The sequence below is a fragment of the Pezoporus wallicus genome, unplaced genomic scaffold, assembly GCF_028554395.1.
Source record: "Pezoporus wallicus isolate ANWC-B61680 ecotype Strahan unplaced genomic scaffold, APGP_CSIRO_Pwel_v1 scaffold_2584, whole genome shotgun sequence".
NCBI classification, from domain to species: Eukaryota; Metazoa; Chordata; class Aves; order Psittaciformes; family Psittacidae; genus Pezoporus; species Pezoporus wallicus.
The window spans coordinates 10,205,459-10,218,588 of record NW_026642851.1 but is presented as its reverse complement, the minus strand read 5'-3'; the positions used below and the strand labels follow the sequence as shown (position 1 = coordinate 10,218,588).

The 13,130-nt window shown below is 39.6% G+C and overlaps 1 protein-coding gene across 1 annotated transcript in view; it reads right to left on the bottom strand.

Moving 5' to 3' along the window:
- The window catches only part of APBB1IP (amyloid beta precursor protein binding family B member 1 interacting protein), a 49,555-nt gene that overhangs the window by 22,289 nt on the left and 14,136 nt on the right, over positions 1–13,130 (bottom strand). Inside the window, exons 5-8 of the mRNA XM_057432567.1 lie at positions 12,705–12,864; positions 9,236–9,357; positions 1,975–2,049; positions 504–647 (exon numbers count right to left, since the gene is read on the bottom strand). Of these exons, the coding sequence (XP_057288550.1) occupies positions 504–647; positions 1,975–2,049; positions 9,236–9,357; positions 12,705–12,864 (501 nt within the window). The remainder of the gene's footprint in view (positions 1–503; positions 648–1,974; positions 2,050–9,235; positions 9,358–12,704; positions 12,865–13,130) is intronic.

Sequence of the window (13,130 nt, the reverse complement as noted above, 5' to 3'; positions counted from 1 at the left end):
TTAAAAAGCATAACACATTCTCTAGGTAAAGACCATGGTAGGAAAATATGTGTAGCATTTCTGCATGCTAGCTAGCTATGCTAGCTGGCACAGAAATTCAGTATCAAACAAAGCAGAATTCCACCTTTTTGTGATAAGAAATTAGTTTACTTAAGAACTTTTAATATATTCTTCCACAGGAAACCCATGTAACAGTGAAGCATTTTGGCAGCATAACACTCCCTGAAGGGTGCTGTGCTGTTTTTCTTTCCCTACTGACTTCCGGAGGAGTGCCATTGCACTAATGCTTTTATCTATCCATAGAAATCAAAGGGAGAGAAACGTGACAGGATTCAGGGACTACATTCCAATATTTGCACAAGTGGTGTAGTCAAAGTTAAACCAAAAAAACCCCAACCCTCTCAGATGCACCAGACACTGCTCTTAAAATGTCATCTTGGGAGTTCTTCACTTTCACCTATGTGAATTGTTTTATTGCTACAAAGATTATTTGGCTTCCTGACCTTGGTTTTTCCTTTGGGAACATAATAAATTCCAGAAGCTCGTAGAAGAAAATAACGCCTCTTCCATGACTTTTTTCCATCTTCTTTTAAATAAAGGGCCCCTTCAAGCTCTGGCACAGCGACAGATGTCCCACAGAAGCTTTCCTGTGCAACAAGAATAATAATACACAAAACAGATTTGATTTAAGCACAACCCTCTTAATAGGAGAAAAATGGTCCCTTGAAAAACAGAGGCTTTACTGTGACAGTGAACACCTGAACATGGGCAATTCAGTTCTCAGGGAGATGAACATCTTAGGCAGGCAAAGGAAACTTTTCCAAGCTAATGCGGCAACTCAGCCATGCAAGGTGGGTGCACTGGAAAAGGAGGCTTGCAGAATCTCCATTCTCCACAGGGTCAAGCTAAAACCTACAAAAGGTTTTAACTACATGTAGATGTGCTCAGTGAAGTCAATAAAACAGAAAGGTTGGTGCTACTGCTGTTGGTTTTTCTCTATTGCTGGATCTACAGGTTCTGTAGAGAAATACTTCTACAGAGAGAATCTGCAGGGACTGTTTAGAGCTCTAAAAACAGCAAAGGAAAAAAATGCCCTCAATCTCTGCTTTCACTTTTAAATACATGCTAGCATTTAGAACACTGTTTAAACAAATACACTTCATTGTTTGCTTGAAGGACCTACTGTTGGGTAATTTTTAATGCCAACATGCTTATCACTTTATGTTTTCATTTAGAATTTACCAGGACTTCTGCTGGTTGATATCTGGTGCCTTCATGAGATGCACTTAACTTCGAAATAGGAATCCTCAGTTGCTTGAGAACAGCATTTCCTTTGTGAATTTCTACCAAGTCAAAATGCTTGCCAGGAGAACTGTGATAACCTCATCCTTCATATGGCTCTGGATTTTTCACTCTTAAAACATGCAACTGAAGTAAACCTTCAGCAGGAAAGGCAAGAGGCTGAACAGACTTTCTGGAAAGTGCAAAGGTTCTTTTTCTGTTGTAGTGCAGCCAGTAATTTGAGGTAGTGAGAAGTACATCTGCTTCTAGTCCAAAAGATAACTGTTTGCTACTGATCAACCTTACTAATAATATAAAGTCACAATGGCTGGCCTAAGGGTGTGGCACAGCTGTTTCTTCCACTCATATTTGCATAACACTGCTTTAATTGTTATCATGGCACTACACTTCATAGACACACTAAGTGAAAACCTTTCGTGGCACTGGGTGTGTAACAACAAAATCTCCATCGTTTATATTCTCTAACGGGGGATACAATCTGCATTTTAATGGTGAGCAACAGATGCAGAGGAAAATCCAATGTTAAACCTTAGACACAATGACATCAACCAGCACACAATATCATGTCACACATTTTCCCACAACGACCTAAATGCTGTTGTTGCAGAGCAGACGCAGACGGTGGCAGAGTTTCGGTGACATTTGCATCATCAACCCAGAAAGTTAGCTTACCTCCAGTAAAGCCTCTTTGCTTTTATCATTCATTTCTTTGCTTTCATTCCTCCCTTTGCTTGCAAGGTAGAAGTTCTGATTAAGACATAAAAGAAATTGATGCTCATTATAAAGAGAGCAATACAAGTAACTAGATCACTACAGACCCATTCAATAGTTAGTCTTTCAGTACTGAGTACCCAAGCCAGCAGATGCAAGAGGCATATACCTATGGACTCTTCTTATAGAAAACTTTAATCACAGCTTCCTGCTCATGAGTTTTAATTCTTTATTTTGAATGAAATTCAGAAGTAATACAGAATTACTTCTGCCTATGGATATACAGCCTTCCAAATTTTTGAAAACACTGGCTTATGCTTTTGGCTGTTTTTTTCTGGATCAATGGGTTTGATTTTATCATTCCAATTTTCACCGCTTCCTATATTACTACAGACAGTAGAGAACATAACGTGCTAGTGTGCTGGAACATGTGCAGTGGCTTTGCTGAACACCAACCATGGTCAAATAGCGGAGCTGATTGCCTGCTGAGAGTACAGCAGCTGGGCATGAAGGAAGTAGGTAGATGAAGGAGCTACGCCATGCATCGAGTTCTTGTACTTCACCATTTTCTAAATGAAAGTACACATAGAAGAGGAGCTTGAGAAATACTTGATACATGGGACAGTCTTATTGATTTCCCTGGAATTAGTCAAAAAGCTAAGTTTGCAGAACAAAGGGCATAAACCAAATACACACTATTGTCTAGGAAATGGACAAAATTGTAAAAACCCAACAAATATTGAAACCTATCTACTTAAAAACTACTCCAAATTCCATAATTCTTCAGCAATTCCATAGGAAGAAGACTAAGAGTTTTTCTGACTTTTTATCTCCATTTTTTCAAGTCTCAAGACTACGAGAATATGGCAATATATTTACATGCATAAAACTCCATAATGACTGAACTGCAACACAAATGCAAACATTACCAAAATTAAAATGAGAAGTGTGTAAATGAAGGAACATGCTGTTGCTATAGCATAAGAAAGAAAGAAACAAGCAGCGTATCTTCCCTGCCAGCATAACATGTTTAGAGCAATGAAGTTCATCTGAAGTGAAACCCTCGTATTCCACACAACCACATCTTCTTTCTCAAGCACAGTGAACAGCTGTCTGCCAGAATGCAAGCCTCATAAGCAGCCAGCTTTTGGAGGGGCACCAGGAGAGGAAGGGGAATAAGTGTGGGTGATCTCAAAATCAGTTCTTTAAAAGCTTTCTTAAAATTTCACAGTAAGTCAGACAGGGACATTAGAAAAACAGCCACCTGCAATTTGGCCTATGCTGACACCACGTTTATGGAATGAACATAAGAAACTTGAACATTCAATACAACACACAGTTATGCCAGGAAATACTGCTGGCTCCAAAGTGCCTGGGCACATTTTTAGCCCATAGCTGAAGGTAAGCAAGCACTAAGGATCACAGCTTCGTGACTGTATCTGAAGACAGTATTCATAGTGGAAAAAAACTCAAACTAGCTCAAAAAAAAACCTGCTTAAAAATGTATTCTCAGTACAACCCAAACAGCGATGCCTGCCAATGCAGTAAAGCCATAGGTCTGAGTGAGGTGACAATGCTTCACTCATCCCACTGGGGAAAAAAGTCACTGTTCTGACCCAAGTTCTCCGTACATGGGCAACAGCTCTTCTTGAGAGAGGGCACTATCACAGCACTGCTGGCTTGATGTTGGTATTTCTTTTTCACTGAAGAGCGTATGAAGAGAAGCCTCAAAGGGCACTGTTAGGCTGGGTTGGGCCTCCAGACTTTGGGATGGATTTGGAAAGTAGAGGAACATGCAAGTTGTAAGCTGCCTTCTGTAGATCTTATCACTCTCTCAACAAGGCTTGGCTCATTAGCTTTACTACCAGATGCATTCATCTGGATCAGTCAGCCTTCAGTGCACTGATAATAAGAAAACAAAGCTCCTCTGATTAGAACTGATTCACATTCAGGCATCTGGCATTTACTTAGCAGAAACAGACCACCCTGTACTGACACAATCAGTGGTAAAGAGAGAAAGTTTGTAATGATATCCATGCTGGATCTTTAACAATGCAGCTTTTTCATTAGGGAAACTGGGCTCTGTCACCTAAACCAACATTACACAGATATACACTGTCATCTTTCACCTGTCAACACACATTTTATTTATTACCTCCTTTATGTCTCTGCCCTGAAATCTGGAAGTACCTGGTACTTATTAGTTGTCAGCAGCTAAAAACCTGGGGAGCAGACTGTACTTGTTTTATCACTGTGTGGTCTCCTATTTTTGATCGGAAGCATTCATCCTATGGGAGACAAACCACATGTGTCCACAAGAAGTCATTCCAAGTCCAGTAGCCAAAGGTCATGATAAAATGCAAGCTCTTTCCTGTCTGAGGACACCACTAGGAAATGCGCGTTTGGTTTGAGATGTCAGGTCATTAATGGGACAAGATGTGGCTACGGGGCAGCTCTCTGCATATGTCTACAGATTTGAGAATTAACTATTTTTTACATTCAAAAGATAATGTTTTTCGATAAACAGCTGAGCTTACTGAACAGGATGGATTCATCGTCTTGGGCTGATAACGTAAGAAAGCAAACATAAAGGGTTATTTTAACAAACAAAACAAAGTATGCTGTCACGCTTTGACACTGGGTTTGCTTTGTTTGCAATGTTTGGGTTATCTGATGCTGAAATGAGCTGGTATTTTTGCTGAATTATTCCCCTGTGCCTACAGAGCCCCAGACCAGCTGAAGCTGACATAAAGCCAGTTGCTCTCCTACGCCATTCTTCTTGACTCAGAATGCAGAGCCATAGTGGCAGTTTTGACATGTACTGCTAGCCAGGTATGAGACCCTTCAGAAACACTAGGTGATGACCCATCTATAGTATTACATTAGCAGGAAATTGCACAAAAGAAAATCCTGTAAAGATTTTATAGCCATCTTAAGTTAATTCTGTGCTTTGTACTGTAAAGCACCAGTAGCCTATGCATACAACCTTTCCATCCAGGGATACAACCATTCCATTTTGTGTGGAAAGGCAGGTAATAAAATTCAGGCTGTATCTCTCTCCTCTGTATAAGCCTCAAACAGTGGAAGACAGAAGGTGTTTTCAACAGCTTGAAAGAACATCTCTGGTGGCATGTAAGCAAACCAAATTTGGATCATAGTAGAAACAGCAGCATTAACTACTGCACTGCCAAACTCTCTGATCAGTGTTCCATGCCTTTATATTTGAAAAAATGAATTCCCTAAATGAAAAAGCACCTCTCTCATACCTTTTTTCATACACAGCCCTATAGAAGCTGGAGTGCAGCAGCTACTTGTCAGTATACAGCAAAAACCAGGTGTTCAAGACAGCATACTCCCTCTGCTTCCCCTTCTGCTTAGATTTTTTTTTTTTGCTTTCAATCTATTGAACCAGTTTTTCCAGAAGATCTGCAAGGTCCACAAGAGCCACTCTAAAGATCACAAATGTAAATAATAAATGAAGCTAAAGGCAAAGCTCTTTTGAAGCCCCTGAAAATTAATTTGCAACTCTGCTTACTTGATTTTATGTTTTAAGAAATCACTTAAAGAAAGCTGATTGTTCATGCCTTGAGGATGATGGTCTTCGTCATCAAAGAGGGGGGAATATGGAACAAATGGAAGACATACATAAACTAGGATGCAGATAACAGCAAAGCATTTAATAGGCTGATTAAGTCACATGTGTAAATGCTTTCTGCATTAGTTTCAAAGCAGAAAAAGAAGAACACTTACTGAAGTAGCATCTTCAACTTGAAACTATACCATAGACTGAGATACACTAATAGAGAGAGAAATTAAGATTACTAAAGAGCGGGAGTACAGTGAAAAATACTACCCTTTTCTCACTTCTATTTCTCTGTGCACACACCAACACACTCAATAATCAGGTTCCCCACCACTCTTCTATGCTTCCTTCTCTGGGTCACAGTTTTTAAAACAACTTTTCAAGCATGAAACTCACTACTGCTGTCCTGTTACGAAAGACATCACAAATTCTTACTCCACCTTCTTCTCATGCTGTTTAGTGCTCTTGCTTTTCAGAAGAAGTAAAATGTCAGTTCAGTGTGTGGGTTCTCCATTGGAAGAGATAGCTCTTTTCGCTTAGATATGAGGGAGCAGAAGCATAAAGTACTCACTATAGAGATTTTAAGTCATTTCAATAATGATGCCCCAAAATAATAAAAACCAAACCAACCAACAACCAAACTAAAAGACACATGAATGTGGTGTCACCTGCATTGTTTGAATTTATCCTGTCTGCAAAAATCAAACACTGGGTTCTAAGAGCGTGACCAGTGTCTTTTTAGAGTCCCTTTTTTGCTGAGACTTACTCTTTGAGCTTTTTGAAAAAAGGTGTTGAGACCTGACAACCTTTCCTTTCAAGAGTCAAGCACAGCATCCCTCAAGCAGATAACCAAGCATCACCTTTCCTATGTTACAAAAGTTTTCTTTATTTGCACGTGTACCAACATGTATTTTTGTTTCACTTTTTAGTCATAGACTTGTGACACTCCATCTCTGTAGATGAGTCACTGATGACATTCATGGAACGGTCTTTTACTCTGAGTTCCCTGAAGGGTAAATTGTATCACGGTGATAAAATAGCAAGAGTGTACCAGCCTTTGTAAACGGGGGGGGGGGGGGGAACACGACAGTTGAGGATTTTGCAGGTGCTTTTTCTAAAATGCATTCCAAATACTTTAAGAAATAGTTTTCAGAAACAAAGCTGCAGAAAAAAATATTACAGTACTGCAGGACAAGAATGACAAACTTCCAAAAAAGCCACTGGCATTAGCTGAGCAGCTTGCTGCTAGCACAGATAGAGAAGATAAATCCTGCATTTCAAAACCTCAGTTCCTTCTTAAAAAATTAGACATGTTTAATTAATTGTTTAATCTGCACCAGGAATATAATTTGTTCATAGAGAGAAACAATGAATATTGGCACAGGACATTTAAGAATTTAAGGATATTTAAGAATTCAAGGAAGAAGTTCTTCACTGGGAGGGTGGTGAGACACTGGTACAGGCTGCCCAGAGAACTTGTGGCTGCCCCATCCCTGGCAGTGTTCAGGGCCAGGTTGGACAGGGCCTTGAGCAACCTGGTCTAGTGGAAGGTGTCCCTACCCATGGCAGGGGGATTGTAACTAAATGATCTTAGGGTCCTTTCCAATCCTAACCATTCTATAATTCTATGATTCTATACATACCTTTTCCAGAGGTCCACTGGTTTAGCAATGCAATCATGTTTATAAAATTGTTTTTAAAGCATTTAATTATCAATGTCAAACCTCCATACTGAAAATTCTGTATCACTAATTTGTCTAAGAATCAGTTGTAAGCACCTGGCCACCTTTGGAACCTGACTGAGGTCTTCTTCCAGAAAAATAACCTGCAAGAGTCAAAACCATGAGATCTCCACTGACAACCTCCTTCAGAATGAGCACTAAGAAAGACCAACAAGGACTCCAACTGCTGCTTCATTACCACCACAGGCTGTGTCAAAAAAAGCATTCTGCAGTTTCTGTACTCACAAAATGAGTTTATAAGGCAATCATCTTGACTGAGCTAGGAGGAAGTGTCTGAAATATGCTGAGAATGCGTATCACAGCACTGAATTTCAGTGTCCCATTGGTTACACCGTAATTTCCGTGAGTAGTTAGTTAGTTAATCACACAGCCTGCCCCCCACTAACTCAGCATTTCCTCTCGGTTTACCTTTTCAGGAACTCACTCGAAATCATGCAATTTACCATGTCTCATTACCTAGTGTGAGCTCTGTCTGTACAACACTGATTATTTTCTGCCAAAAAGACAAACCGCTGATACGACTGTGCTATTCTGCCCATCTCACAATGTTTGAATTTACTCAGCCTGACAGATGGTTAGACTTTATTACTGGCAAAATATTTCAACAGTGTGAGAGTTGCAACTGACCCAGTTTCCTTAGGCTGTTCATTTTATAGCTTATCACAGAGGGGCCGAAGCTCAAGGACTGCAGACATATCCAGATCCAGCCCATCATGTCCTGAGATGGGAGGACAGAGCTGCACTCTTATTTCTGGTTTTGGTTCAGGTCATGTTTATTTCTGAAGCTCACTGCAATCTGAATGCACAGAATCTTCATCAATTATTTACCTCCTATGGGAGGCCAGCAGCCTAGCTCTAAGTCACTCACCCCAATAACGCTACCAAGTGTACATATGAATCAAATGTACTATCGAACCTCTGCTGCTAGATATGTTTGTGTGCACTAGAAATTATAACACCTTGACCCATCCTGTATGTTTACTTCCAAACTTGGCTTTTCTGTTTCATATTAAAAACAACATCGATCCATGTACACTGCAGGATAAGTTTTCTTTCCCTCACTGTGCATACCTGTTCTGTCAAAGAAGAAAACTTCCTCTCTGCAGGTTTTATTTGAAACACTGTCTCATTTAAAAAAAAACCTGGCTTCCTAATGATATGTTGTGAGGTTTGCTGCCAAATCATGTATGACTCATTTCTTCAGCAATGCTGAATTGATCATTTTTCTCTTGCTGCCCTTCGGAACAAATCAGATGCTCAGTGAGCTAACAGATGGCTGACAAGGGGAAAAGCTCTAGTGCCCGAGAATCCATCAACTGTATGTGCTAAGGTGTTTGTAAACACAGTTTTGACCACATATCACATGAAATAAATGATAACCTTTGCTGAATAATTTGTTGCAATTCAGTGTGCAGAACCTTTCACTAAATTAGGTGTTCCCGTTCACCCAGTTCTTCCCCTAGGCTAAATGAAACCCAGATAAACTCTCTGCAATACTCAGCATTCTCTTTACAAAGTTTCATGTACAACTGGCAAAAACTGGACCTCTGAGGAAATGTTGATTCCCATCAGTAGAAATAGTGGAGAAACTGTAGTAATGACAAAGGACAGGTTTTTACAGCCCCTACCTAAGCAACAGTACCAGCGAGAACCATGTGTTTCATTTTTTACCAGTGAAGAAAAGACTTTAAAATAGTATCAGAAAGGAATAGAAAGCACTTATTTTCAAATACTTGCATTTAACATTCTGGTCTGGGGTTCTTTTTTGTTGAAAGCACAAGGTTGTTTTCTCTAATTCCAAACTGACACAGCTGAAAGCAAATTAATAACGCAATAGGCAGCATACAGACTAAGTGACAGAATTTTAGACTCTCACCCAAATTCCATGTTAGCTTACCTGGGGATTTTTAAATACAGCATATTTTTCACTTTTTTCCAAAAACATAATCTTATTCACAGTGTCTCGGGTCCAGTCTGACAACACTTCAACAACATTCTCATGGTCTTCAAAAAACCTTTCTGAGAGACAGAAAAAGTAATGTAAGACACTCAAACTCTCTCTGTGCTCTCCTGAGGCTGCAGAAATTCCTGTGTATGAATGTAATCATTATCGGATGTTTGCTCAGAGCTGGACAGTCCAGCACTGTTTTGCACTGCACGGGAGGGACCAAAACCACACGGATATACTGTCAGGTGGAAGGGTTAATAAGCTACAGAAGATGCTTTATGTAGGTCTGGCATGCTCCTGAATTCCTCCTGCACCTCTGTGCTATTGCCCAAAGGCTGCAAAGGATGGAAACAGTGACCCACTAGGAGTAGATGGTTACATCTGTGTATCTCAATGGTGTTTCAGTTTTTTTTTTTTTAAGGTCTGCAGTATGATTTAGGGGAAGAGAGGTACATACCCACTCTGGAAGAAAATAGTAAAAACCTATTTCCTTGTCTTTTTACTTATTGAAACAAATGAAAAATTTCTTTCTGTCAATAGGAAGAATTCTATGCACTGAAAATAAAATGTCCTGTTTCAAGCAACTGCATTTAAAAACAAAAATAGCAAGCCAGTGGAAATTAGAAGAGAGACTGAGAACTGATGTGAACATACAGTTTCACCCAGCATCTCTGCAGTTTAAAACCTCACCAGAGATGTGGGAGTCCTAGTGTCAGTTCTCTCCCTTCCTGAGCTGATCTGAACCCAAATCCTCCACCCAGGAAAACCACAGGGTATGCTGAGGTCAGATAACTCCGATCTCTTCTTCTGAGGTTTCATTTGTATGAAGTAGCTGAAAAGTCACACAAACCTCCTTTGGAAGTAAAAGGAATTGAGCATAATTGACAGGTAATTTTGGAAGCACTGAAACTGCACTTTTTCTACAAGTTCAGTACTGGAACAGGGAATTCACACAGCTCCAATTTTCAGTACAATTTTGGCAGTTCCCTGGGAATGGCTGTGCTCCATTTTAGAGGTCTGTGGTGTTCACATTTCCCAATAGTGTAGACCGGCCTAGTACAAGAGGAGATAACAGAACATACATCTTGTAGGCTTTCTTTAACACTTGTTACTTCTGCAGGGGTTCACTATGTCCCATTAAAACTAAATTAAATTTTTAAATTCACAAAATTATAGTAGCTTCACATGTACACAGTAATTTTTAACACCACAAGCAACATAACACTTTTCATTTAGCAACTGATACTTCTGCAGTGTACTGGAAACATAAAGCAGTATATAAACCCCAAGTAAAAGCTGAAAAGGGTAAACAGTATCTTACAGTTCCGGATAGCCGTAAAATAATTCTCAGGTAGTAACACTAGCTATTTATCACCGATTTTGACACATGTACTTTTGTTCATTCATTTCCAGTACCAGGCTTTTCTTGCATAAGAGGTATGCTCTTACCATCCTTAGGAGGGTCTTTTTTATTATTATTGTTACCTAAAAAATGTCAAATCTGGATGCTTATTATAAGGCAATACTCTTTATTGCAAAATATTGCTGGTATGTACAGCCCAGTGTTATATCATCATCTCACTACTGAGATTATCTATGATATTTAACAGGCAATTAATCTAAAGCTGTAGTTTAGTTTATTTGCAATGGTCATTTTTCAAAATAACAGTTATATATAAGATACTCTGTCAGAGATCTTCTGGCATAAAACTAGCTTGGACTTTCAGTTCAGCCTGAAATATTTGCTGCTGAGATTTGCTTCTTATAGAAGGGAAAAGTGCAGAAAAGGGAAAGTGCAGGAAAGCCTGCCTTCTAAGCATGCTGGTAGTAACAGAGCTATCTAGAACTGCCAAGAAGTATACTGGCAATAAAGAACAGTTCACATTATTTTGATTTTAAACAAAATTTCCTGCAGGTAGCTGTGCACTGGAAGCATTCCATTCATATCACAATTTTCTTCTGCAAACAAAAAGGTTCCATTCCCAGCTGATTTGGACCTGGTAACAGACCTCTCCATCAGGAGTTTATAGACTTTTCCTTCTGAACCAACTACTGATTTGTTTCCTTTCGTACACTTCTTCTGTCCTGGCTTTTCAAACAGTTTATATCCATTATGAGAGTAATTCCTTACTATACTAATACCCTAACTCAAAGCACCCAGCGTTAACTAGGTCTAAAGTACCGCAATCTGTCTATATGCTGTCATTGTAATACTTAAAACTTTGTCCAAGTCACACTAGACCAGAGGAAGCAACTTTTCAAGACAAGGAAACACTCCAAAATTATTCAGTGACACCTGTGACATTTCTAGGGTCTAATGACATTTCCAGTTTTTCCCCACTCAAGCTAAGCAGGTACAAAAGAATGCAGCAACATTGCTTCATGTATCATCTTAATTAAGTAGAAAGAATAGACTGGCAGTTGATGCCTCTGCCATTCTTACCAGCAGACAAGTTATCTCCTTGCACAAGAGCAGTCAGGCTTTTTCCAGCTATTTTTACATTTCTTTGTTTTAGGTTAGCAGGATGACTATTCCTGGGACTGTTAAAGTGCAATATCGATAATTAACTTTCTTTGTGCATTTTCACATCTCTGCTTACTGTAAACTGAGAATGCCAAAGGCTGCTTGACAATTTCCTGTGTCTCTAGGTCAAATGTGACCCTGGAAGAAAGTTGTGGCAATTTGCCTTTTCCTTTTGATGCAAATACCTTTGCAGCCTGGACAATAAAAAGATTCTGAAATAACGCACAATTAGAGACTATGCCACTGCTTGCTTGGCCTTGAAGCCTTTTTGAGACAAAACTCATTAAATTGCAACAAACAATACATAAGATTTGCACAGCTGTTTCTTAGGGACCTGGAGGACAGGTTAGTTGCTTCCTAAATCATAAGGTACCACCAGCAAAGCTGCAGCTCTGTCAGACAGCAATATCCTGATCACAGCTACAATAAAGAAAACAACTATCACAAATGAAAAGCATCAGAAATTACTGAAATGCTTCTCAGTCTTGTTTAATTAAAACATTTGTGTGGCCAATATGTAACAGCCTATTGACAGCACTTCAGCCCTGGATCCTCTCTTCAAAGAGTAGAGTACTCGTGTGTTTGCGTCTGCCACTGCCTTGACAAACAGTGAAATCACATGGCCCCTTTACTTTGTGTAAAACAGAATGATGGAAGTGGTGGTGGTCAAAGAACCTTCGGCAGCTCAGAGCCCAGATGAATGGAAGACTCATTTCTACAGCAAGAATGGCCCATGTACATTCCCACACCATCCCTCAGCTTAAGAGAGTATGATGTTCCAAAACCAGTGGACACATAGGCACGAGAAATATTATTAATTCCCTTTCCAAGATTACCAGCAACAAAGGATACACTGTATCTATTTTCTATATGACGTGCCATTACACCACTTACCAATTTGCAGTTCTGGATACATTTCATACAGACACCAATCGACGTTGCAGTCGCAATGAGTTTTCTCAAAGAGGTTGTCTAAAACATCCCGTGTCACCTGACGCTCATCCACCATTAGTGACTTTGAGCTGTTATCGTACATGTGCACCTTGACAACAAGCTGAGTAGAGTCACAGAAGAGTCAGTTAATTTCAGAAGCAAGTAAAAGGCTAGTCTGAATCTGCTAACACAGATAAGAAAGATTAAGGCTGAAGGTCATTACTGATTCAAAGGCACCCTGTCCTACAGTGAGCTGAAGGAATAGAACAGCTTGGAAGCTTTCACATTATATTGCTAGCAAAATAAATACCTTTTCTCAAAAAAGAAAATTGAACCTTGTCCTGTGCATGACTTCAGGAAAGGTGAAACTGCTATGGAGAAAAAGCA